This window comes from Maniola jurtina, chromosome 16 (genome assembly GCF_905333055.1).
Source record: "Maniola jurtina chromosome 16, ilManJurt1.1, whole genome shotgun sequence".
NCBI classification, from domain to species: Eukaryota; Metazoa; Arthropoda; class Insecta; order Lepidoptera; family Nymphalidae; genus Maniola; species Maniola jurtina.
The window spans coordinates 6,561,788-6,589,595 of NC_060044.1; the positions used below are offsets into that span (position 1 = coordinate 6,561,788).

The 27,808-nt window shown below is 34.8% G+C and overlaps 3 protein-coding genes and 1 long non-coding RNA gene across 7 annotated transcripts; 2 read left to right on the plus strand and 2 right to left on the minus strand.

Annotated features, from left to right (window-relative positions):
- Positions 1-1,250: 1,250 nt before the first annotated feature.
- Positions 1,251-27,477, plus strand: LOC123873262. The gene is made up of 3 exons (XR_006797649.1): positions 1,251-1,263; positions 9,329-9,351; positions 27,363-27,477. It is a non-coding gene; the product is annotated as an uncharacterized LOC123873262 (long non-coding RNA).
- On the minus strand, positions 14,917-17,103 carry LOC123873259 (nucleic acid dioxygenase ALKBH1). The gene is made up of 3 exons (XM_045918034.1): positions 16,423-17,103; positions 15,993-16,186; positions 14,917-15,303 (listed from the first exon to the last, which is right to left on the minus strand). Exons 1-3 carry the CDS (start codon positions 16,912-16,914, stop codon positions 14,928-14,930), a joined length of 1,062 nt encoding a protein of 353 aa, XP_045773990.1. The 5' UTR covers positions 16,915-17,103; the 3' UTR covers positions 14,917-14,927.
- Positions 19,249-21,803, plus strand: LOC123873261 (N-alpha-acetyltransferase 38, NatC auxiliary subunit). 2 transcript variants are annotated; one of them, XM_045918036.1, is made up of 4 exons: positions 19,249-19,449; positions 19,764-19,896; positions 20,506-20,632; positions 21,598-21,803. In XM_045918036.1, the coding sequence occupies exons 1-4, from the start codon at positions 19,411-19,413 to the stop codon at positions 21,623-21,625; spliced, it is 327 nt and encodes a 108-aa protein (XP_045773992.1). In that variant the 5' UTR covers positions 19,249-19,410; the 3' UTR covers positions 21,626-21,803. The 2 variants fall into 2 exon arrangements, with proteins under 2 accessions (XP_045773992.1, XP_045773993.1); XM_045918037.1 differs by lacking the exon at positions 21,598-21,803 and having other exon boundaries at positions 19,252-19,449; positions 20,506-20,792.
- On the minus strand, positions 21,145-27,198 carry LOC123873254 (cytochrome c oxidase assembly factor 6 homolog). 3 transcript variants are annotated; one of them, XM_045918026.1, is made up of 7 exons: positions 27,000-27,198; positions 26,230-26,313; positions 23,587-25,782; positions 23,367-23,508; positions 23,089-23,279; positions 22,773-23,008; positions 21,145-22,688 (listed from the first exon to the last, which is right to left on the minus strand). In XM_045918026.1, the coding sequence occupies exons 2-7, from the start codon at positions 26,299-26,301 to the stop codon at positions 21,161-21,163; spliced, it is 4,365 nt and encodes a 1,454-aa protein (XP_045773982.1). In that variant the 5' UTR covers positions 26,302-26,313; positions 27,000-27,198; the 3' UTR covers positions 21,145-21,160. The 3 variants fall into 3 exon arrangements, with proteins under 3 accessions (XP_045773982.1, XP_045773983.1, XP_045773984.1); XM_045918027.1 differs by lacking the exon at positions 27,000-27,198 and adding an exon at positions 26,395-26,545; XM_045918028.1 differs by lacking the exons at positions 21,145-22,688; positions 22,773-23,008; positions 23,089-23,279; ... (1 more) ...; positions 23,587-25,782; positions 26,230-26,313 and adding an exon at positions 26,474-26,822 and having other exon boundaries at positions 27,000-27,130.
- Positions 27,478-27,808: the final 331 nt, after the last annotated feature.

A 27,808-nucleotide genomic window follows, 5' to 3' on the forward strand; every position in this document is an offset into this window, starting at 1 on the left:
AACAGATCAATCAACTGCACCTCGAATGGCCACGGCCTATTAAATGATTAATGAATACAATTAATTATTATGAGCTTTGATTTGGGAATTCGATACTTACTAATTAATCTATCCGTAGATTAAGGATTGATGTCCGTTGAGATTAGCGGAGACTACAGAGACCAATCCTTAATTTAAGAATAGGTACATACATCAATACCCATTACCCATACTATATATACAAAAGTGTTTGTTTGTTGGTTTGTCCTTCAATCACCTCGCAACGGATTAACGGATCGACGTGATTTTTTGCATGGTTATAGTTACCCGAAAAGCTGGAGAGTTAGGCTACTTTTTATCCCGGAAAGTCAAAGAGTTTCCTCGGGATTTTTAAGAAACTAAATCCACGCCAATACAGGGCGTTTGGTAATTAGTATATAATGACGACACGTACCCATGCTACTTTGATCTGATAAATACAATGCTGAAGTAAAATGACGAAATAAAATTATAAAAATTTCCATACAATTTTTTTTTCATGACCAAGTTTTCATGGCCTTAATGTGCCCTAACTCACTGAGATCGTTGGCCTCGGCCTATCTAAAGATGGCCAATAATCTCAGTGAGTTAGGGCACGTTAGGGTCATGAAAACTTTGACATAATTTTTTAAAAAAATTTTGTATGGAAATTTTTATAATTTTATTTCGTCATTATACTTCAGCATTGTGTTTATCAGATCAAAGTAGCATGGGTACGTGTCGTCTTTATATACTAATTACCAAACACCCTGTATAATTGCGGGCATCAGCTAGTATTATTATAAAAGAAAGTTCATCCACCGTATGTAACTATAACGTACTAGCTTTATTACTACGTTAGAGTGAGAGCGAAGCATTAATCTATATTAAATTGAAATCCTTGAAATTTCACTGGTTCGGTGAAATAGGTCTCTCATTTATATTCCCGAAAGAGTTTTTTATACAGATATACCCTCGTCCAATTAGAAGGCGGCTCCATCAATCACAGTATTGACGGGGGGGTGTTTAAAAAGTTAACTGGCGATTTGGGAGAACTCTAATTTATTGATACTTGCGAATGAAGAATTAAGCGCCATTCCCTCTTTAGTTGTCACCATATTTCACGATTTTATTTTTGAACTTTCGTTTAAAAATTAGAGGTTAATATCATCAATAAATGTATAAAATACGTAGGTACTTACTTAAATCATATTATAGTTAATATACGTAGGTACTCACTTAAATCATAAATAGTTTTTTAAATTAGTTTTGGTTAACACCACAACTAATTTAAAAACTATTTATCCATTCCTATCCATCCTAATTATATAAAAAACATATAAAATGTTTCAACCAACACAAACTCCGAAAAGTTAGAGCTGCGTGCCCGGGATTGAACCGTTGGGCTGTAAAAAGGTAGCAGACAGACAGACAGACAGACAGACAGACAGACAGACAGACAGACAGACAGACAGACAGACAGACAGACAGACAGACAGACAGACAGACAGACAGACAGACAGACAGACAGACAGACAGACAGACAGACAGACAGACAGACAGACAGACAGACAGACAGACAGACAGACAGACAGACAGACAGACAGACAGACAGACAGACAGACAGACAGACAGACAGACAGACAGACAGACAGACAGACAGACAGACAGACAGACAGACAGACAGACAGACAGACAGACAGACAGACAGACTGACAGACAGACAGACACACACACTTTCGCATTTATAATATTATTAGTAAATTAGTAATATTAGTATATATTAGTATATTATTATTAGTATTATTAGTATATTAGTATTATTAGTATATTAGTATGGAATAGATAGACAGGTTACTTCTACTCAACCGATTAAAAATGGGTTCCAAATCTTCAATCCTAACGCTGCCCAGCTAAACCGCAAGGGCGTCGATTGTAAATTAATATTGTGGACTAGCTGATGCCCGCAGCTTCGCCCGCGTGGATTGGTCAGATCCCCTGCAGCATCAGGATTGAGGAGTTGGAATCCAATTTTTTTATGAAACAATGTCACAAAGTTCCTCTATCGATTAAAAAAAAAATTACGCAAATCGGTTCAGAAATCTCGGAGATTTCGGTGTACATAGGTAGAAAAACACAACTCCCTTTTCGAAAGTCGGTTAAAAAAGTAGCCTATTTTACGCCCTGGTCAATCCTCTACTTGTCTGTGAAAATCCCGTCAAAATCGGTTCAGCCGTTCCAAAGATTAGCCTTTTCAAACAGACAGACAGACAGACAGACAGACAGACAGACAGACAGACAGACAGACAGACAGACAGACAGACAGACAGACAGACAGACAGACAGACAGACAGACAGACTGACAGACAGACAGACACAGATAGACAGATAGACAGACACACACACTTTCGCATTTATAATATTATTAGTAAATTAGTAATATTAGTATATATTAGTATATTATTATTAGTATTATTAGTATATTAGTATTATTAGTATATTAGTATGGAATAGATAGACAGGTTACTTCTACTCAACCGATTAAAAATGGGTTCCAAATCTTCAATCCTAACGCTGCCCAGCTAAACCGCAAGGGCGTCGATTGTAAATTAATATTGTGGACTAGCTGATGCCCGCAGCTTCGCCCGCGTGGATTGGTCAGATCCCCTGCAGCATCAGGATTGAGGAGTTGGAATCCAATTTTTTTATGAAACAATGTCACAAAGTTCCTCTATCGATTAAAAAAAAAATTACGCAAATCGGTTCAGAAATCTCGGAGATTTCGGTGTACATAGGTAGAAAAACACAACTCCCTTTTCGAAAGTCGGTTAAAAAAGTAGCCTATTTTACGCCCTGGTCAATCCTCTACTTGTCTGTGAAAATCCCGTCAAAATCGGTTCAGCCGTTCCAAAGATTAGCCTTTTCAAACAGACAGACAGACAGACAGACAGACAGACAGACAGACAGACAGACAGACAAAAATTTTAAAAACGTGTGATTCAGTGTTGGTATCGTTCAAATAACCATATGAGCTTAATATGAGGTAGTTATTTCGAAATTACAGACAGACACTCCAATTTTATTTATTAGTATAGATATAGATACCAAGATCAATGGCAAAGTTTATAACTTTCCCGTTCCGTGCCGTGCCGTGATCTTGTTGAAACTTCTAAAGTAAAGCTCACACAAACGGACTGTATCTAGTATCTACTTATCTATTATGAATTTGATATCGTAGATAAGTAAAATAAAATTCTGCTATGGGCGGTCCCTTGCACGAATGTACCAAGCTGTCGGCCAGCAGGGAGATGTGGCAAATGATTTCCCTCAAAGACGTCACTTCGTGATGACCACGACCACTGTGCCAATAGATACGACGAAAAAGAATTGTAATTTGTAAGTACGTTACAAATTTTATTTCCTCCTATGTTTTACCCCCGACCCAAAAAGAGGGGTGTTATAAGTTTGACGTGTGCATCTGTGTATCTGTCTGTGGCTTCGTAACTAGCTCCTAAACTAATGAACCGATTTTAATTTAGTTTTTTTCTTTGAAAGGTGGCTTGATCGAGAGTGTTCTTAGCTATAATCCAAAAAAATTGGTTCAGCCGTTTGAAAGTTATCAGCTCTTTTCTAGTTGTAACCTTCACTTGTCGGGGGTGTTATAAATTTTTAATTTACACTTGTAGATAAGTTTTAATGTTAATTACTAATTTGTTGAGCAAGAGTGCAGCAACTCTATGACGAAAAATATCGTAGTTTCGGCACGTATTAAAAGAGCTTACGATTCTGTCATCATAATTACCCGGTCAAGGAATGTCCGGGCACGTCGCATCGCCGGGAATAAATCGCGCTGATTGCACAAAGATCCCCCGATCCCTCTCATTTCGTTATCGCTGCAATTGTGTTCTTTGAGCGCTTCTTAATAACAGAGGAATGAATTTTTATAGCCTCGCAAAAAGACAAGCATACCTACTCGTTGCTCGGTTTAGTCATAGATTTTTTTCTGTAACAAGACGCAATCGATCTACGGCTCTTCCTTTTTTTATTTCACATTTTCGTATTTTCGATTATCGGCCTTCAGTATTAGAATAAATTTTGGTAGCCTCTCTTACTAAGCCTCCAATAATGGGTAGGTACCTACTACTGACTGCATTTCTGGAACCAGACTAATTCTCTGCGTAAAAATAAACCAGCCTTTCTAAATGCATAACATAATTTTAAGCTGCAACTGTGGAAGAATGAAGTAGGTACTAATTTATTTATTTATTTAATAATAATATCTCAGCATAAAACGCATACTGAGTCAGACGTTACAATACATACATATTTTGTTAAATTCGGAGATACTAATGCTAAAAATATCGAATTTTTGGTGCTGTCGATATAATTCTGTCGATGACATTCGAGTCGGCTGAAGTGAAACTCCAAGTTGCTAATATCGACTGCATTTTTGCGCTTAATAAAAGCAAGGCTCTGCACTAAAATAATCCCACCAGCCCTTCTAAATGCATAAAATAATTTAACCTGCAATCGCGGCAGGATGAAGTAGTTAAAACATCGCTAAGCACATTGTCGGTGACGTTCGAGTCGGCTGAAGTGAAACTTTTCAAGTTACGAATACTTGAAAAGTCCATTACACGCTTGATGGCGCCGACGCCGACCTTATGACGCCGAGCTGTTTGTAATTACACAGACATAGCGCGGATTTCATTTAAACTTCGTGACAGCTGCCGCTGGCGCCGCTGACAGCCCCCAGCGATTCCCAGCGCCTCGGGAAAAAATATTACTCAAGGCCACTGCAAAAACGATAAATCCTCACCGGAATACCTACTTTAAATAACAAACACCAAAGAAACTTTGGAAGGATAAAGTTACGCTAATCCAAAACTTTATTTTGACTTTGTTTTACATTATTTCACCTTTTCACAACTTCTTTGAGAGCAGGCCTTTTCATTTGCAAGCCATTCTGTGCTTGCCATTAAAATGCTTCTAATTTGACAGCTTATACCTAGTGCTCTTAACTTTTTATATATTTACCTTAGATCACTGCAAAAGTGTTTTTGTTTGTTAGTTTGTTTCTCTTCCACAATAATACCAGCTCCCACGGTGCGTGACATTGCGGACGGACGCGGATCAGCCCGCACCGACGCACCATGGGTAGAGCATCGTCCGTGATAGCGCAGACACGTCGTCGTCCTCGTCCGAATCTTTGCGCGATGCGTGGCTGTCCGTGGACGCCAGCCGTGCGAGATAATCCGCAGAATCACGCACCGTGAGAAGTAAGCATAAAAGAGAATCAACGGGTCAACTGTTATGCCTAGGTATAGTTAAAGAGCAGATAGTGACATAGGCGTAAAATACTTTTTATCACGAAAATAAGGAAAGGAAATAGGGAAAGGAACCCGCAGGATTTTCAAGAACTTAAATCTATGCGGACGTATTCACAAACAAAAACTATAGTGCCTACATTTTATATGAAGGTAGCTTGTGCTCCCAAAAGCTATCATATTGTCGTGATATTTAGACAAAAAATCAACGAGAAACTTTTTCAATACTAGTTACGAGAGTCGCCATTCATTCGAAGGCTTTCATTTCATCGCCATCGACAGAGCGCATATTGTTTCAGTGTTATAGATAGAATATTTCACTGTCACTACACAAATGGTAAAGTAAATCTACGGCCACACCTGCGCTTTATGAACAGGGCATGCGGAAGCGACCACGACTTATGAACACCTACTTAGGCGAATACAATTGCGAATTGCGAACATCATTTTGTTATTGCATTATTGCTAATGACTAGATTTGCAGAGTGCGACGCACGCGTTTAGGCTAAACGCGTGCGTCGCACTCTGCGTCTGCATGCGCCGTCGAATCGCGTTGTAGTCGCATAGTGGTAGGATAGGCTTGCGGTTGACGACAGTCATGTTTAAAAAAACAATGATGAGGTCTGGCTTGGAGTGCGCTTGCCTAAAAGATTCACTCTTGCTTTGAAGGTATTTAAGTTATACGTGACAGGAAACAGGGAAGCCGGATGGGCAATATATACCTACGCCTTAGCGGTTCGTATGAGAAACATAAGCTTTTTGCTCTATGTTTCTCATACGAACCGCTTTCGTGCGAGTGGATTGGGTGGCATCCACATAAGAAGGTTTCACAATTTCTCGCTGTTCCTTGGTCGTAGTCGCTTTGATCGCGCAGGTTTGGATGATGCTTAAAGAGCGCGGCTGGCGGCCCTGTAAGTGAATTCCCATAGCGCCATAGTTGTATAGTGAATTAGTAAGTTAGTAGTTCATGCATATTAACATTGAGCGACAACCGCGATTCTCCATATTCATGTAAGGCGTTGCGAACCCACCTAACCGTGTTACGCCGAGCTTGTAATTATATACAGTGAAAATATACATTTGAGAAGCAGACTGAACGTAATTCAGTGGAGCTATTAAATATGTACTCTACCCTCGCTAATAAAATAGCAAGCTCTTGCGTTTTAGAGAGAATAGGAACGCGAGAACCCCTTAAATTCACAGGAAGCACAAGAGCCGCCGCCGCAACCGCTACAGGAGTCTTTTGAAAAGAGCAACCGCCAAGTTTCTTGCTGGCTCTTCTCGGTAGGAACGGCATTCCGAACCAGTGGTAGATTATTTTGACGTTTCAAAAGCACTTGTAAAAGTTTAATGGAATAAAAATATTTGAATTTGAATTTTCCAACTAAAAATGCAAGTGACGTCAACAGAATCAGACATGGTGAATGTGAAATTTGTTATAAGTAGGTATGACAGCGCCAATTCCTCCAGTCTCTTGGGCTCATTGATGCCCTATACACAGTCAACGATTCGCGATCCAGATTAATTGTATAAGAAGCATATTGATGATTGGCAGAATCATCCACAATCTCCTGTATAGCGATCATTATGGATCACACATCGTGATTGTGAACGGGGTGTTACGTACACCTCTCACGGTCGAGACTGAGGGTCTCGCTTGTAATAATAGGCATTGATAGTAAGTAAATACATAAGTAGGTAATATCAAAACCTTAAAAATTTTGTCTTTGGTTATATTAATCCTCCTAAGCAAAAACGATAATGGGCCGGATATGACGAGGAAATGGCTACATTTCAGTAAACATTATGTTTTACTTGACATCCGTGCCTTTATGATGAAGAATGATTACACTAGAATTTTTCAGGATTTTTCATCATATTTAGATTTTAAAACATTTGAGAAGTATCAACTTTCACTGCACTTTTAGCCCGATTCCAATTCAACCGTAAATGCGAATAGGTACCTAAGTATATTATGTTACCTACGAAAAAGGTTGGTCTCTTAAATCTACAAGTACCTACTTATGACATAATAATAGGCTTTTTTACTTTTTATAAAACTGTATGAGCTTAGCCTCTCTTTACTTTTATAATATACCCATTAGAAACTCAGACTAAGTATATGTAAGGTTCTTTAATCAAATCTTGAATAAACCAAGAATTTAGTTAAAACATCGATTAACACATTGTTGGAGACAGTAAAGGCGGTTGGAAGTTTTCACGTTACGAATACTTGGAAACTCCATTACACGCTCGATGGCACTGACTTCGATCTTACATCGTTACATTATCCGATCCGATATCAGTATCAATATCGGCAACGATGCAAACGATCGCAAAAATAAGCTTATTTGTAAAGTTTATTAGCTGATTTCTAAAAAACCGTAGGTACTAGTTAGTACCTACCTACGGTTCGTTTTAGTACCTATATTTTTCTTCAAATGTCTAAACTTCTACCAGTGTATAGTTTAACTAACTTGTTACAAATAACTACAAACTTGACATTGGCTAATCTTTGTAAAGCCAGACGAGAGAGAGAAAAAAAAAACTTCTATCAACAGATCAGTTCAGATCAGAACAGATCAGTTTGAAACATCAAACTTAACTTCAGTGTATAAGACTAGAATGTATTATTTATATTTTTCAAAAAAATTCAAAAACTAAGGGACATTGTAAGTAGGTACTACTTAAGTGAAATTCGTAAGAGGCACAGGCACAGAGTACCTACCTATATAGTAGGTAGGTACATTTTATTATTCACTAAGCTTAAGTATATAGGTCTATGTTAAGCTTATCTCAAATACTAGAAAAATTGGTCCCAATTAAAATTTTCCGGTGTGAAGTGTTGTGGCAGCGCGCGGAAGGTTGCGGTGAACCTAGATATAATTGCTAAGCCCAGACTAAATGAATTGAACCTCCGAATTTACGAGCATACACCCCATGTTTTAGTCGAAAAAGTGCGCCTCTCATGTTTAATTGGCTAAAAAGAGTAACTAAAACAAGTGAAATAATGTTTAAGAGGTTTTTAATTGAGTCTGTGTGCCTACTGGTTATGAATCTAGAAAATATTATAAGTTTTGAACAGTTTATTAAATTAATTAACTATCTAACTACCTATTTATCTCTTTGACGACAAAATCGTAAGGTAGCCTAGTTAGGTAGGTAGGTATATAGTAAAGCTTTTTCTATTATTAAGTAGGTAGGTACCTACCTACGTTGGAACTAGACTTTGTAATCAAATACTCGTACCTATGTTAGTAAGTACATACCTCCCTAGTAGATATGGATTCAATAAAAACTACCTAAAAATAGGTTTTTAAAGCTCCTAAAATAATAATTAGATTTCTTTATTCTCATTAGTTTCAATTCAATCGTTATGGCTTTTCATTCTAGGTAGGTAAGTAAGTATTTCAAATGTTTGAACCGCTAAAGCCTAAAATAAAAATATATCTCAGTCCGCTTAGTATTGTAGGTTCATTGGAAACTTGGAAAGTCTCGATAAATTAGAGTTCTCCCAAATCCCCGTTTAACTTTTTAAAACGGCTCCCGTCAATACCGTGATTGATGGAGCCGCCGTCTAATTGGACAAGGACGTCTGTATAAAAACTCCTCCGGGGTTTAAATGGCTGACCTAATCGCTGACCCAGCGGCCTGCGCCATTCATTTCAAAAAGTAGTTGAACGTAGAATTAGAGAAAAGTCGGGCAGGTACAAATTAAAATACCTAATCTTCCGAAAGCGGGAACACACGAAAGAAAAAATGAGAACTTATTGAGGAAAATCCGGATTGCTCTGGGAATGAATGCTCTGGGAAACTGCATCAATCACTGCAAAAGCTGCATCAATCATTGCTATAGTCTCAAGTGATTGGCTGAATTTATCATATTTTTGATTGCTATAACATAATTATGTATTTCAGTCAATGTGAGTGTTGGCAAACCAGAAGTAATTGACCGTCCGTCGTTTAGCTGTACAATTGTAGCTGATAAACGCTGTAGCCTGTAGCACAAATTCAAATTCAAAATATTGTTATTCAATTAGACTTTTACAAGTACTTTTGAATCGTCAAAAGCATCTACCACTGGTTCGGAATGCCTTTCCTACCGAGAAGAACCGGCAAGAAACTCGGCGGTTACTCTTTTCAAAGATTTGATGTATCTTCGATTGTATAATATGCTTTTCTCAGAAGCATAGTTTTAATAGATTTTTCAAACTTGTGTAAAGGCAAGTCCAAAATTGAATGCGGAATTTTGTGATAAAAGATTCCCACAAATGACTTTTGGACTTTTCTGAAGCGGAGCGTAGCACAGAGTAAGGATAGTAGTACCTGTCTCAAGGCCTACTGCCCGGCTAGCATGGGGAGTAGATAAAAATTATATCCCCGATTATATCCACTGATTTGTATGACATCAGTGGATATAATCGGGGGATATAATTTTTATCTACTGCCCATGCTAGCCGGGCTGGTCCTCTGTAACGATTTACCATGCTGCTATGACTGCAGCTATATTCTGCGTCGCGCTTTATATCCAGGACTTTAGCCAAGCGCTGTACGTATAATCTCATTAATGATAGGTTATGATCCCTACTTTATGGTCAGGCCGTAAACATAATTATGCATTCAAATTACCCTCTAAGCGTCATCGCAGATTAGCACCATTGGTGTGAAACGCTTCTGATGACATGAAATTAATGCTAATATTAGTAGAATATGGATGTTACGATCATCATAAAATATGGTATCTAGCCGATTATTCGGGGATAGATAATAATTTTTGAAGCAGTGATCCGCATGTAAAAATTATTATGATTTTTAATCGAGCTTGTTTTACTTGCAACGTATTGCATTATTATCGAGATTCGCATCTAAGACCGTGATTCCAGATGCTTGCGTTCCATACAATCACCAAGGCATTGCCTGCCCAGCCCATTCCATCTTAAAAGTCTATAGATAGGTAAGTCGTAGGTACACATAATTTAAAAAATTAAATATAAAAAATTACGCTCACTTTTTTGCGATTATTTTGTCCTTTTTCGAGTGTGGATTCTACAAAATTTATGAAAAGTGTTCATTTCGTTCGCGGTATTATTCAGAATCTGGCTGATTTCATATCCGCTTTCAGTATTATTAGCATCGTTTCTGGAAAATTTTAAAAAAGTTATGCGCTCTCTTCACTCGAACTTTATGTTTTTTGTAGGGGTCAATAAGGGGCCCCTGAATCAGATTTTATTCAAAGAACGGTAGATTTGTTAAACATAGCTTAAATATACCACTTTCCTTCCAAATCCAACGGGTAGGATTCGAACCTACGACCTCACGATCTGCAAAGTAGGTAGGTACACCCGTGATTGAACAAGAATTAAGTTCTCCGAAAATCTAGTGATGATAGAATGATAGGTAAGTAACTAAGTAGGTATAAGTACCTATAAGCTACCTAGGTACCTACTAGTAATTTGCACGTTTCAATTTTCATAGCAAAGAAATTGCAGTAAACTGTAAATTGCTTGGATACCTTTCTCAGCCAACACCAGATGCGTTTAACTGCCGTATTATGAGTGCCTACCTACCTATTTAAACCGTTTTGGCTACATTAAAATGATGTATGAAGCTATTGCAATAAACAATTTTAAAAAACTATTTAACTTCCCTACTTAAAAGTTTTTTTTTCGGTGTTGTTTTTTGAAGAATTTAAGTACCTAAGTAAGCCTATAAGTAATTAGAGTGAGAATTGTCTCTTACCTACTATAGAAAAAACTGAACATATTTCTATTATTATTTTGTGTTATATAAAAACAAAATGGTAGGTATCTATACTTCTCCGCTGTTGCATTGTCTTCGGTAATCAAGCTAGCTAGGCAGGCAGAGCCTTCGTTAAAAGCAAAAGGTTTCGCTCGCGGTTTTAGTAATGCTTTTTTCCCCTTCCAGTTTACTTATAAAGGAAGGCTGTCAGCAGTCGCCATTGAAATCGGTCTCCTTTAATTTTGAAGCCAATAAATTTCGTAATCCGCCAACGGAATTTATATCGGCTATTTAATGTCAATAAAGGGGCAGACGCCATTGCTTTTTGCCCGCCCGACCAAATGTCTCACGGCTCATTTTACATACAAAGGTAATGTGTCAATGATCGTATTATGAGAGGATAAGTATTAGCAAGAGCCTTTGAAAGGATATCCATTGCAATATAATACCTACCGGTTAGTGCGGATAGTTCTTACTTGGGAAAATAAATCCAATACCTATAATTTATTCCTTCGTGTACTTCACTTGATAGACTCCATTCGATTATAATAAAGTTAAAAAAGCAAGTGCATTGGTACCTACCCATCTTGATCTATTTACCATCAAAGTAGGTACCTAACAGCCGGAGCCGGAAATACCTAAATAAGAAGACCCGAGCTTAATAATGAGCTGGCGATGCGATGAGTTGATGATTAGATTAAAGATTTTAGATAAATCACACTGATAGCCTCATTTCACCATTTCATTGGGTCAACGTAAACTACATCCAAGTACAAAAATTTCAGGTTTGTAACTCATTTCGTCTACGAGCTATAGGGACCCGTGACACTCAGACGAACAGCAGAGTGACATTATGATTAGAGTTAGTAATTATTATGGCAAGAGACTGAGCAGCTACTTAGTACCTAGGATATTTAATAGGGTAGAATGGTTAAGAATAGAACAAAAGGTCAGCGAAGGAGTCCTTAAGAATAAACTAAAAGAAGTATTTATTAGGGACTCCTTCGCTGACTGATTACTTATTTATAGTAGTTTTTAATAAGCTGTAAAATAGATTTAATTAATTGTAAAATTGTATTAGGTAATTATATATTTAATAGTATTGAGCGCTAACTCACCAACAAACTGTGATGCAGTTTGGCGAGACATATTTTTCAAGGATTTTTTTGTGTCTGCAAATTAATAAATAAAAAAAAACATTAACAGGGCTCCGCATTACGTTTTGGGCGAGGAACCCTAGAAAGTAATCGAACTGAGCTATGTTCACAAGACAAACGATATGAAATGTTCAGACTCCGGAATAAAGGGTAGGTACCTAGGTATGATCTTTTTTGAACTGAATCGCTAAATGGCATTTCTATTGAGCAAATGGGAACACAGTGCCGCTTTGTAGTCTGTTCGCTGCAGATTGAAAGAGCTGGATTGAATATCGTATGAATCAGCTATGACTGAACTGAATACGTTATACTCGTACGAGTTCATAATATCTACTCAATGGCGGACTTAAGCCCGTCAGAGGCTTGCATCACTGACACTATTGCTGAGATCTATAGTGCGCACTTTAATTTCAGACAGCGTTATATACCTACCACTGGAATAATTCTCACAAATTAGTCGATACTTTAATTTATTTCTTAAATTGGACCTTTTCAAGTAAAGATTTTTATATAAACCTGTGAGGATGATATTGCCATCGTCGCAAATAAAATAACCATACGCCTACGTTGTCGTATTAGTTTACAAATTCCGAAAAACCAAATTAAATTTGAATTTCGCGGGCAGGCCGGTCTCATGACCCTTAACTGAAACTTAAGTCTAAGCTAAGTTCAAAGTGCGCTCTATAGATTTCAAACTATGAGGTATCTGTTTAACTCCGTAGTAAAACGGGGGACCCTTAAAGTTTTGTCCAGTCCGTTTGCCCGTCAGTCTGTTTTAAAACTAAACCACACGGAGCTATAGAAGCCTGAGCTGCACCGTTACGAAGGCATACAAAGATTACAGAGGCATATAAGATTTTTCAGGGTAGGTACTTAGGTAGGTACCTATAAAAAGAAAGGCGCGCAGGTTTTTAGTTCTTTTTAACTACGAGCATGGCTACGAATTCGGAACTCTACCTTATGCATTTTCTGACACGCACTTGACAAGTATTTTCATTTGTTGATTCGTCGGAGGTGAGAAGAGAGGCGAGGGGGGAATAATTCCCTCAGTTTTATAGAAACATAGTTACTCATAGCGAAAGCGATCAGGAAATCAGTTAATCACATAGATATGGTTAATCAGCATCCTTGTTTCAGATTTCACAACATTCTTAGTTGTCATATAGTTTAGTAATTACTGTGGAGGAAATTTAACTCGCGTAAAACTCCCCTTTAAAATTGCCCCTGCGCTTAGTACTTTAGTATTTAGGTACATAGAGATATAGTATAATACGTTCATGATTTAGGTACCTATTTATGGTAAACAGTGTTTTGTTTAAATTTTCTTTGCAGGGAATTCCATAATTCCAAATCCATAGAGCAAGGAATATACTAGTGATTACATACTCTTTGGAATATAATACCGAGAGCCAAAGAGGATACAATTTACAAACCGTCGCCTTTATCATTAAAAAAAAAGAATTAATTGTAAAAAAAATTAACTGACGTCGGAAAATAATAGGTTGAAACTTGAAACTGGTTGCTAGGTTGAAGTGTTGAAATATTTACTTATCATGGATACAAAATTTTTAGTATTTAACTTGGATGAATAAATACTCGTATTTAAGTAAATCCACATGAAATCACTGTGACAAAAAATTTAAAAATGTATGTTCAGAAAATGAAATTCCGGTGCGATTGTTTCAAACCGGCAGTGCGGCGTTTAGCTAATTTTAAACCCAACGACGACTATGAATGTTATTCGGAAAGCTATGTGAAATGCTTCTGGGGTCTTTGCGACCATCAGACAAGCTCCCATGAATTTATCATTAAATCTAAAGGAAAAGGTAAGTAGTTTTGTACCAGGCGACCACAAGTAGGTACCTATTGACACGGAAAAACTCTGTAAAATTGGTGGCTATCATAGACATTGGAAATGAGACAGGGAATTCAAGAACCTGCACAGCCCCAAAGATGAAAGAAGTAGTGCGGAGTACCTATAGAGTGCGAGATTTTTTTGGCGAAAAAACTGATGAAAAAGAAATCTCGCACTGCAGATCCATACTGTTATTGAAAGTGTGTCTGTCTGTCCGCTAGCTTTCTACAGCCTGTCTATTTAACTAATTTTGACGAAATTCGGCACATAGATAGCTTGCATCCTGGGGAAGAGCATAGGCTATGCATTGTCCCGCAAAATAAAAGAGTTCTCACTTCCCATGGGATTTAAAGAAACATAATTCCACGTGGACGAATTCGCGGACATCATCTATTTGGTACAGTGGTTTTTGCATGATGCAACTAAAAATTAAACAAATACATATATGTAGGTACATAGTAGAATAATTGAGGAACTGGTAAACAAAACGATGCGATTACACTTGGGGTCAAAATACTTTTTTTCTTTAATCTTAATGTTTTTAGGCCACTCAATACAGATCTGAACTCATTTTCAAGCAAAATGGCCTAAAACTGGAAATGCAGTCCTAATTTCCTGATTTTCATCAAAATGTAAAGCTCAACAGCTTTCATTTAGTTTTTCCCCTTGTGAAAAAACTTATTTTGTGCTATTAAGTAGTACACCTTTTTGTTCACCAGCTTCTCAATCACTTATATCTATCTTTCAATTGCAGTGATAACAAATCAGCCATTAAATCAAGAGTTCATAACCCCAGCAGCGATCAATGATGTAATCCTCACCGTAAAATGAAACTAAAGTATTGTAATCATTTCATGTATTATTCTTACAATCCAATAAACTTTCCTGATTTGCATTTAACACTTGTCTTACATTAATGTTAATCCTTGATTCCTCGACATAACTATTAAACTTACTCCATTCTTTGTTCTCAATATTTCTTTCCATTTCTAGTATAAGTTTTGCTTCATCTATGAACTTAAATTTAGTCCCTTTCTGTTTCATACTTATTAAATGTTCTTCTTTATTCCATGGTTGTGTGGACGCTGGTAATATTTTGGGGACTGCATGGTAGCACAGTCTGGCTTCTTTGGACATAACAACTATGTCCCCACTGTTGAGAAGTATAGCTAAAGGTTCTTTTGACTTGTCATGACCTCCTATTAGAAATATTGCAGATTGGCCAAAACTGGAATGATAAAATTGATAATTTAATATGGCTTAGTGTACAAAAATCCTAGAAAGAGAAAGCTTTAGTTCTATCTATTAAGTTGTTATGAATAACTTATTTATAAGCACCATTAAAAAAAATTATTGATTTATGTTCAAACAAAATTTTAGATAAGTAATATCAGCATTTGATGACCTCTGAAACACAGTGGTGGTTGAAAATCAGCAGCTTTAGCTTCGTAGAGTGTGATCATCTGTTGTTGAAACGGACTAATCAGCGACAAAGCGTCAAATAGGTGTGAGACTGAGACAACACTATGAGTAAGAACCACTCTATGAAGCCAAAGTTGCCAATTATCTCTTTTTAAAGCTGGATGAGTAATATTTACAGCTAGTCCAAACACAAGTGTATAAAACACAAAAAATGTTTCTTCCTATGTCTGTTATAGACTTGAAACCATCCAAACGATGTACCCTTAACCAGTTTCATTGGAAAAAATGCATTAGGCAATTTCTTAGCATAGTAGTACACGATGGGTAATCCACTAGTATTATATAAAAAACTAACTGGTATATCAATGTACAGTTGATATTCTGCATGGAGATTTTATCTATCTAGACCTCTACAGAAAAATTTTGAGAAATTCTAACTAGATCTTTATAAAACTTAAATCAACATAGATGTAGGAAAAAGCTATAATATTATACCTAAAGGAAAATAGAGGAGCTTCCAAGTTGACCTCTGAGTGATCTGTATGAGCAGAGAGTGTGGAACCCATGTGGTAGTAGTTGACAATGGCCGCCTCTGCTCTAAAGCCTTCAAACCCCAGATGGTGTGCAACAACATCACACAGCTCTGCTAACTCAACTGGAAAAGTTGTTCTATTATCTTCACTGTACACCTGTAAATTTAATTTAATTATTTAATTAAAAATGAAATAAATAGCTTTTTATTTAGTGCACACATGGCTAGCCAAGACCAAACGCACCAAGTGATGGTGAGTAGAGGCCTGGCGCGCCAAGAGTGAGTAATAAGAGTGACTAATATATAAATTTTGTGGAATAAGGACTTGCTGATGAGTCAATTATTATTATCATGTAAAAAGTATGTTTTAGTTTTATTATAATAACATTTTACTTTTGAATCCCAGTTGTGATGATATCCCAATGTAGTCCAGCGTAACTTTTTCTTTAGGTTCTTATCACATTTGTTACCTTTGTGACAATCTCTCCACCAATCCTCGATATGTCTTTCTACATCAATATTAGTTTTATTAGGCTTTTTCGGATATTCTTCTAAACATTTTCTAATCCAAAATTTTTGCCCCATGCTTGTAAATGGATCTTTTATTAATAATAAACCTGGATGATTTTCAAACTCGAACATCTTCCAGTTATTAGAATCCTGTAAACCCAAACTACTTGCTCTTGGATCTTTGTTGTTGTTAAGACAACACTGGACTGTGGTCATCTCTAGTGATTTATCACAATATTCATAATTTATAACTTGTTCAAGCGAAGGTAGAGGTCTTTTTGATTTGTAATACTTAAAACTTTTCATAAACATGCTTTCGTACTGAGGGAGGTCGTGAGATAAATCATTATCAGCATTTTCCCTTGCATTTTCCATTTTCAATTTCAAAATTCAGACCACATTGTTTCAACAGCTGTTTATTAAGGTTTATAGTTTATAGGTTAATCATATTTAAAATATTTAAAAATAAAAACCTGTGATAAAACAATAGGGAAATAAAAGTTATAAGTTCCTGAAGTTGAAAAATTGGTTGAAAGATTTGATTTGATTTGATTGAAAACAAAACATAAAACAATGTCAAATGTCAATTGACTCAACTGTCTTTGAATGTCAACAACAAACACAGAGTACTTTTTACATAGAGTATGTAATCATGGTCAATAAAAGACATGCCAGTTGCCCACATCCACAGATCACTATTATTTTTCTCTCGTCTGGCTTTACCAGAGACATGCTACCTAAACAAGATTGTGCACTGAGACACCAAAAACGAGCCTATTGAGATAGCGCTAAATTGGAGTGTGTCCCTTTCTATTAGGGTGACAACACGATTTGATAATGTAAGACATTTGACGGATTATATGAGAATAGGAGAGGATGAATCATCATGATAACCCATCGCCGCTCACTGCTGAGCACGGGTCTCTTCTCAGAATGATAAAGGTTTAGGCCATAGTCTGCCACGCTGTAGTTATAAAAGTAGAGAAATTCAATTTTTTTTTGTTCTGCGAAAAAGTACCAGTCAGGTTAAGTATGGGTACCTATAATATAGGTAAGTAAAATTATTTTGTATAATCTGGTGCATGTGTTTAGGTCCTACACAGTTTTAGGAAGTTCGTAAGCAAGGCATACTTTTGGGAAAATTGATGGTACAGCGTTTCTTTTTAACAAAAAATTCAGTGCACACGAAGCCGTAGCAAAATCTTCCACTTTAAAATGCATTCCGCAAACTGCCGAATATTTGGTGATATTTCCTGGAACGACAGCGATCCATTTTTGCCTTAAGTCTTCATTTTTGAGAAATCTATCGATAAACAGAAAAAAACACTTCCATTAAACAATCAAATTATGGTTACCTTAGTACTTCTGTATAGTATAGTACAGAATGTTCGCCATATTGTTTTGCTTGACACCCAGTGTTGTCATCCTATTAATTTAAAAAAAAAAATTATAATACTTTTTAAACTAAATGATATTTTAATGACATTATAAAATAAAGATAACAGTATGAAAATTACTGCGAAAACAAAAGAAAGTAATCTTGTTGTTTGAAATTAAATAAACAATGAATAAGAACTTTGTGAGCTACATCATAATTCGTACCATAGAAAATATTTTTTTATGCTTGCAATCCATTAGACAGTGACACACTCCAATTTATAGACCTCTCGCTCGGCTCGTTTTTCCGCTTAGCATAATTGTATTAGAAATTGGACTTTATGCCAATGCAACAGAATTTATTTTTGCAGGGAATTAAAGCTGAAGTGCACAATCATGTTTAGGTAGCACGTCTCTGGGCTTTACACAGAGATTAATGATTAGACAATGCTCAGACAATGTCAGGTTTGTAGTTATTTACAAGTTAGGGAAACTAAAAATATTATATGGACTTATAACCTGATCGCTCATCCGAGCCGTAAGCTGCCGTCAGGTGTTTCAGGTTTTATTGCCGAATGCGCGATCTTCACGTTGGAAATGAAATAGACGTCCGGTTTTTCTCTCCAGCTTGCCAGCAATGTACCCAACCTAAAGAGGGCGAATAAGGGAGGTGAGGAAGAAAAATGAAAGTATAAAAATTAGGGCCTGGAGTAATATTTAATCTAGCCAATTGTATTTATTTTTTGACCTAGCAGCTTAGCGACATCTAATACTATTCCTTATTACCTACTAAGTATGCGGAGTTGATTTAATTTATTTGTATTTAGTTAGTTAACTAGTTTAATTACTAATCTGTTAACTATTTCAATAAATACATCTTCCGCCGTTTGTATGGTATTGGCTCTCAGTAAGTCTCATATACATCGATGGTCTCATCAAATTGATTGGGTGAATCCAATAACGACGTTTTTTCTTCTTTCGTATCAACATGAGTAGATACGCAATAAGTATCAGTAACTCGTCGTCCATATTTTCGTTTTGCTCCGTACCTACGCAAGCACTCGGGACGACGGCAATTGGGAACAACTGAGTTCAGAAAAAGCCTGACGCAAGAATCGGACGTATATTGAGTGCCTTCAGGTAACCGGACCGGATGAAAATATCCCTGACGTGTATTAGGAGCCTTATTCTAAGGCATCTAGGCTGTTACCACAGACTAGTAATCCGGAGCAGTCACCATCGTAGAATGTGTCATGCACCTGTCAACAATCATGTCGCTTTCGTGGTCTGTGGTCACTTTCATTGCTTTCATCTTTACAGGTTACTGGTTAGCTGACATTTTTTGTAAATACCATGGTCTGTGGTAAATACTACGAACCTAATAAAAATTCAAAATTCTAATCAAATCATTTTCTTTATTTCTTAGCAATAAAAATACAAATAGTATATTAAGCTCCATTATTAATAAATTAAAATATTTTTGATTTATTACAAATGAGTGAATCAATTGTAAAACCTGTGGAGGACATAAGAGTAAGTTACCAATTTCCTAACAAATGCACATCGGTACTTATTAAAAATTTGTTTATTATTATGTTATTTGCTAGATTAAGTACCAAAATGAAAACCTTCATTACCTATGTACAAAAGATAATAGGTACGGTACATAATCCTATCATATTTTTCTTTGCTTTAATACAAACTGGTAAGCAAGTATTTACATGGAGCAATTGCCATCTGATATCCAGAATTTGTTAAGGATGTCCTCAGTGTAGCTCAACTGTAGAAAAATTATTTGTTGATAAATCTAGATACTTGATGGCATCATTTTTTTTATTGTCTTTCAGATATTTGAAGAATTAGATGGCAAAACAAAGTTACGGAAATGGCTAAATATGAATTTTAGAATAGAAATGACTGATGGGAGAGTGCTCATAGGAATATTTTTGTGTACTGATCGTGATGCCAATGTTATATTAGGTAAGTACCTACAACACTATATTTATTATTATAAGAGGGCCAGTGATAGCCTATTATAGGGTTCCAGGTTCCAATCCCGGGCATGCATCAAATTTTTGGAGTAATATTTACTATTACATTTTAAGCAATTAAGTAACTCTTCCTTTAACACTGCATTGTTAAAGTGTTAAATGAGGAAACCTGCATACTTGAGTTCTCCATAATGTTCTCAAAAGTACCTGTGATGTGTAGAAAGTAATGTGAAGTCTGCCAAATCACACTTGGCCATGGTAGACTATGGCCTAAGCCCTTTTCATGCTTGCTTTCATGGTTGATGATAATCTGCATTTTTCGGTGCATTCTCTTATTACTTAAGTAGATAGCATTAAAACAATATTGTTTCAACATTATTTACAAGAAAGTATGATTTGTAAGATCATACAACAAATTCACATTTAACAAGAACTTTTCATTCTTGTTGGATATCGTGTTATGAGCAGACACTCATGGCTAAGATACCTATTGAAATATTTAGTTATACCTAATTAAATTGGAACATCCTGCAAAAACTATCAAAAATTTTAGTTGAATTGTACAACTTAGAGTTTAAATTAAATCTTATGATTTCAGGTGCCTGTTCCGAGTACCTTAAGGGTAATGATGGTGAAACAGAAGAGCCAAGAGTTTTAGGCCTAGTCATGGTACCAGGACGACACATAGTATCCATACAATTAGATGACACAACACCACCGCCAAAGTATTATTATGATGAATGACATAAACTCAAATAATCTAATTAATATTAATTCTAATTTACTCATAGTCATGTTTCATACTTTGTAAATATAATATGTTTTACCTTCTTTAATGAGATTCTTAAAAACCAAGGAATTTAGTCTAATAAACAAAAACAGAATCATCTTTTTTTATTCAGTAGATATAGACACATGCTTGACCACAATCACACTTGATGGGAAGTGATGATGTGGCCTAAGATGGGATGTGTTTGCCAAGCAGGTTCACTCTTGTTTTAAAGATACCCAGATTATAATTGGCAGGAAACACTGATTTTGGAAGAGTATTCCAACCCTTATCCATGCATAATAATATAAGGAATGATAATCCAAAGTATTTCGTGTGTGAAATCTAAATTCGATTATCCTGTAAAAAGTATGCAGAATGTTAACAAAAATATATAGGTACTTAATATTATGCATCATACTTGAGGGCTTCTTCATGTTCATTAGGTAAAAATAATAAGAACCCAGATAATGCCACATAAAATTTATTTGGCCAATTTACTCAAATTATTTTTTAATAATTGTCTTAACACATTAACTTCGAGATAGATATTTTTTGAGTCATTAGCAAAAGGATTCAATTCATCACAATTATGTGTACCAACAGAATCAATGTAATGTAACAAATCTTCACAAATATTTTGAACACTTAATTCCGGTTCACTTAATTGTGCAAACAAAAATTCTTCTTTCAATATTTCATTTAAACAAATAAATGGGTGTTTTTGTTTATTTTGATTAGCTAGTTCCTTGTAAAATGTGACACTCAAATTTCTGATATCCTCTTCTTCATCTTGTAGAAGTAAAATGGCTGATTTAATTGCATTGATTCTAATAGCGTCGGGAAATTTTGTGAAAGTAAATGCAAGTTCATTGTTAGCTATTGCTGCTATATATCTCATATCAATATCATTACTTTCAGGGTTACACAACAAAAATATTTTTCTTGAAAACATTAATAAATTTTCATAGTCTGCCTGTACTGCAAAGAGCCTTGTAGCAAATGGAATCATGTATCTCATCTTATAAGAAACTTCGCTACTGAAATTTTCTTGTAAGTAACAACCAGATATGTGCATGTTAAAATGAACTCTATGAGATATAAAATAAAGTGTTTTCCATAGCACACAACTTTTTGTTTTTAAGTTAGAAGATAACAAAACTTCACTGACATCTTGAAGGATCTTTTCAGGTACCATTCTACAATTTTTTATCCTCTGGGCCATAATTTCACAGTACATTTCGAAATCATGAGTATTTAGTAGTAATGACATAACCTCAGGTAGAATGTTCCAAGGCATATTTTCTAAACTTTTTTTCATTTGTTGATTTATCCATAAAAACGCTCCAGGTTCATGCTGTTTGATCGTTCCTTGAATTAGAATATTTTTGATCATATCTACAGTTACTTCTGGGATTTCTTCTGTAAATAATTTATCTAATCTCCATCTGCATACAGAAGAGAGATTCCTTCTCATCAAAATTCTACCATATTCATTTCTAATATCATCAAGTTGATTTTTATATGATTCTACATCTGAATAAACTTTGTAACAATTTCCGATTACCAAAAGGATTCCATGCAGATGATTTTCTGAAGTAATTGTCACTTTTGCAATAGCATTCAGTATTATTTCAAATGAGTAGATATTTAAAATTAATTTCGCAGTCAGTCTTCTTACAGTGTAAATTGGACTCCCCAATAGAGCGAGTACATTTGGTAATAATTTAAAATCAGAATCATTTTGTTCATCTAAATCATATGAAAAGTTGTACCTTCGTGCAATATTCGCCAACATATTCAATATTGGTACCAAATTGGAGTGTCCTTGAATTATATCTTGATATACATCATTTTTTATTTGTTTGAGTACAGAATCCCAAAGTTTAATAGAATGAGTTCTGAATTCGTCACAGGCTACTGATGATATTATTTCATCATCGGTCCCAGATGGCTTTTTTTGTCCTATTAGTTTCGGCAGCAGAGCTCCATATAATTGCAGGGCTGCATTTCTGGAATTTAATAATAAAATCGTTGACTACCAAATCAATGAATTAGGTTTATAGTATGTGCACTACTTTTTAATAGAAGAGTACCTTATTTGCCAGTGTGAATTTGTAAGATTGCCAAATGCAAGTTCAGCTAATTCTGCAGAATAATACATCATGTCAGATGCTAAACTGCTATCAGTAACAATTCTTGTTAGGAAGTGTATATAAATTGCTTTTGGCAAATCCTTTTCATCAGCACTATCTTCCTGATGCATATCACAAGTCCCTTGTGTACTACTGCAGGTATTTAGTATTGTTCTCATAAAATAATGGAACAAGGGCTGAAAAAAATATTAGGTGCTTAGTTTGTATGCTGTCATTTATGTCAATGATGTTAAACGAAAAAAAAATTTGAACTTACTCTGCCTTTTTTGGCATCATTGCTAACTATTCTGTGTACCATTATAGACAGACCAGCCCCTCGTCTGGTAACAGAGGACATTTTAGTAATTTCATGAAGAAGTTCATTTAATTTTCTTTGCAATAAAAACAAGGGCAACTTAAAAGCTTCAGATTCAGTTTCCAACGATGTTAAATATCGAATACCTTGACCTGTTAGAAATAAGTTACAAATAATTAATTTAGACATTATTTTAAAAAAAGTGCGCCTACACAAAGATAGGTAGTAAAGATTTTTACCAAGTGCAGCACCAGCTGCTTCTATTGCACCTTTGTGCCTTGATGTTTCAAGAACATGTGCAATAATAGTTAAACTTTCTTCACAAACTTTAATATTTTCTTTGTTCTGTTGAATTATTATTGCAGCTAATTCACAAGATGCCTGAAATCAATCAAAATTAACAAATTACGGAAAATAAATTTTTGGAAATCCTATTAGAATCTCTAGATAAAAAAATACCTTTACATTCAGCCACAAACAATTTAGGACAATTTGATATAAACCTGAAATTTTTGTTTGATCATATGTATTTTCATTGAAGTTAGAATTTTTTATTTTGGATAACACCATATCGTTCATTTTAGAAAAGTCTGAACTAGTATTTGTCTCTTCTTCCCAAGCGAATTGATTAGACATATCTTTTAAAATACTTAACAATGTGAATATAGTTTGAGCTGGTAGTACCATTTGATAAGAATTTTTAATATTAGCATCAAAAATGATGTACAATAAACTCAAAAATGAATGTAATTGCTTTCCCCTTGCAATTGACTCCACAACATCTATATTGGCGGTATATTCTGTAATTATTTCATTATAGGCAAAATAAAAAAGGTCTTCAATATTTTGAAATCTGGCTGCAACTTGCTTCTTTATTATTATTGTGTTAATAATAAGTTTAAATATATTTAATCCGCAACTGATTTCAAAGAAAAATTTACTTTTTATGCATGTCAAACTCTCTTCTATTAAATAGTTCATTGTCATTGTATCACTTATATCTGGTAAATAAAATTCTAACAACAATTGGAAAATGCAGTCATGCACATCAGTTGCAGGGTCTTTCAATAAACTTATAAGTTTCATAATAAAATCCCTTGAATTCAGTAACCAATGACCATTTTCTTTCAAATAATCAATTAAAGAATAGTTCATTTCTCTAGTTTGTTTCTGCTTTCTTTTTGGTACTTCATTAAAATGTTTTAAAATTAAGTGAATAATTCTGACAGTTGTTATTTTCCGTTGATAATTTCCATTAAGATTTAAAGATTCAATGACAAATATTTGCAAATTTTTACAAAAATCTTGCATATTAATATGTTCTTCCTTGTTAGTGTTGTGTTTATAATAATTTAAAAAAGAAGTGTGCAAAGTTACGAAGAAATTAGATAAGCTGTTTAAAATACTCAATCTTAAAACAGTACTGTCTGAGTTAACATTATTCTCAAGGAATTTCAAAATTTGTTGGAATTCAATTTCTGTTGGCAAACTCTTTTTTTGAGATACACAAATAATTTCAAATGCTAACATCCTTATGTTAGCATCACAATGTTCAAGACTGCCAAGCACCATATTTTCTTCATCAGTGTATGCAGTTACTGACCATGTCTTTTCAACCAATCCAAGCTTATTAGCTTGTTTTAGAACAGATATACAACTATAAAGTTTCAGCTCGGTCCCCTCAATATTTTGAAGCTCATTTAAAAGAATCTGTGCCAATGATGGAAATGTTTTAAATGTTGTTAAACACCAATAATTGCTGAAGTTTTCAATTGCTTTGAATGATAATCCAGTTAATATTTTCATAACATCAGTTAGAAACAGTTTTGTCCAACTACTTTCAGAAATTAGTTTTTTTAGTATTGCATAATACATATCAGCCCCGGCTGAAACAAGTCCTGGATTATTTAAACTCTTTGTCAAACCATGAATCCACTGGTTGTTCAAAACTAGTTTTTCAACATTACCATTACTGTGTTCAATTATCTCTGTAAGCATTAGAAATTTACCCTTGTTCCAGTAAAAGCTATTAATTTCATTCAATACTTTTTCATATATATCATTATTAAGTATCAGTAACAACATTTGAAATAATATTCTGTTTAAATTTCTCACTCCTGTTATGGGATTTTCCCAGTTGTGATTAATTAAATTTAATAATTTTATTTTCCTTTCTCTGTTAAATAAATATTCTTGGCAAGGAGTGTCAATTACTTTTTTAAATGCAGTCATGATCTTAAAAACTATAAATGTGTACTGAGAGTATTCATTTGCCATCAGCATCAACAGATCAAAAGTCCCTTTTAGAAGTTTTTTTAATTCTTCTAGAGGCTGATCTTTTTCTTGAATAAGATATGAAGACTGAAACAGGCCATAACATAATGATACTGCCACAGATGTATTATTTTCCTTGTCATTTGTTGCTCTTTTTGACATTATTTCATGATTTATAATTTGTAAAGCTTTCTCCAAATACAAGTCTTGCCTCTGCAAATTACTTAGCACTGAATAGAAACAAGTACAACAAAGCAATTGATTGTCAAATGCTGGGAGTTCATACGACAAATGATCCCATAGTTTTGCTAAAATTTCTGAATAGATTTCTTGAAATTGCTCAGTTGAATTGTGAGTTTTTTTGATGATCAGCATTATATCCTGCAATAATTAAAGGATTGTATTACATAACTCTAGTAGTATTGTATTTATTTTATTTCTACAGTACAGCAATGCTGTGCAAATTGAAAAAGTATAAAAAATTTATCACAGAAATTTTATAAAGGCTAAAGTATGTGTGTGTGTATGTTTGTTATTTCTTTCATGCACAAACTACTGGATGGATTCGGCTGAAATTTGGAATGGGAGTAGATTATACCTTGGATTAACACATAGGCTTCTTTTAATCCCATAAAAATCCATGGTTCCCGTGGGATTTTTAATGTATATCCATGTGAAGAAGTCACAGGCATCATCTAGTATAATATATTTAGTAATAAGTAATTGCTTGTCAAATATTTTTTTTTACAAAAGAAAATAAAATGTTTAAATTATTGGACTATAGAAACAACAAGTATGACCTGCTAAATAGATAACAGATTTTTTTACCTGTAAGTCTTCTGATCTTATTTCTTTAGTATGCACATTGAGTTTTATAATAACATTTTCCAATAGTTCCATATTTACTGTGGTCTGTAAATAATGATAATTATCTATTAAACTTAAGAATGTTATAAAATATTGTCAGTAATTAAATATTCACATACTTAATACCTTTGTATATCAAAATTCTAACGTTCCTAATGCAGTTATAAGAAAATCTATTAAAATGAGAGATACAAATAAAAGCCAATTCAAAATAAAAACAATTTACTTCACTAAATAAATAAACTAAGTATATTTACAATCACAATTGAATAATTTACTTAGAGTAATTATTTACTGTCTTTTATAGGTTCAAAACCCTCTTTTTGCATTTTTTGTTTAAATATTTCATAGTCTCGCTTCCTATCGAAATGGGTCACCCATTTGGGGGGACACGACTTTTCGAATATTCTCCTAAGCTCCGCGCATACTTTAGGCTTTAGCGAATTGTCTTTTATACTTTGATCGTCTAAACATTCCCAGTAACGATCTCTAGAATCCCAACAAAGCTTTCGTTGTTGTTTATCAGGAAATGACATCTTTGATAGCCTATGTACCTAAAACGGAAAGCACCAAATATGTAGTTTAACCCATCGTTTTTTTAATGATCTAATAATTGATGACTGTTAAGGGAATTAGGTTTTAAAATGGTTTGAATGGAAATCAATAAAATCCGTGAAATTAGCGTTTTCTAAATGTTTTCGAGATTCATATTAATAAAAATTTGCACTTACCTCTTTCAAAAAATCAAATCTTGATGAAGCTTTCGATTTAGATAATGAAATTAGCGAATTTTTATCATATAAGAAAAATATAACCTCTCAGAAAATGGAAGGCGGGTTTGACAAATGTCAAGTCTTTTTGGTCTTTTTTTAAAACTGGTTTTACGGCTCTGGGTTCAAGCTTTTTGAGCCTGGTAATTAAAAGTATTGCAGTGTCATGATCATGAATTTAATGCTATTGCTACAGTTTATACAATATACTCTGAGGCTAGTCGAGTCGCACTATTGTCTATTTCATTCGATTATTCGTTGTGCTTCTTCTTGAATTAACAAATTAGAGCTCTCGCTTAACAGTAGAAGTGGGATAGCGATAAGTATAGTCGGCGCGGCGAACCTTGATCCCTATGACACTGACAGCTAATGTCACCATATAACATTGTAGTGGCGTCACCATTAAATTGGGATCATATTGGGGGCGTCTACAAATGCCATTTTTACGTAGCTTTATACCATTAGAAATGATATTCCGTTGATATTTTTAACAATTCTTAACATTTACAAGAAGTTATCTCAATCTGAATTTATGTTTACGTCCTGCAAAACTTACGTCGTGTGACCATTATCGACTAGGGCGGCAAGTATCGATATCGGCAAGAGCGATCGCGCGCGTCGCGTCGTAGTAACCGACCAAATAGTGTGGCTATATCTAAAAATATCCTATAATATTATTATAGCCTATTGTAGGTTATAGTAACAAATTTTTTTCAGACAAAATAAATAAATTGGGAACATTCATTTTCATGATAAAATATATACTTATG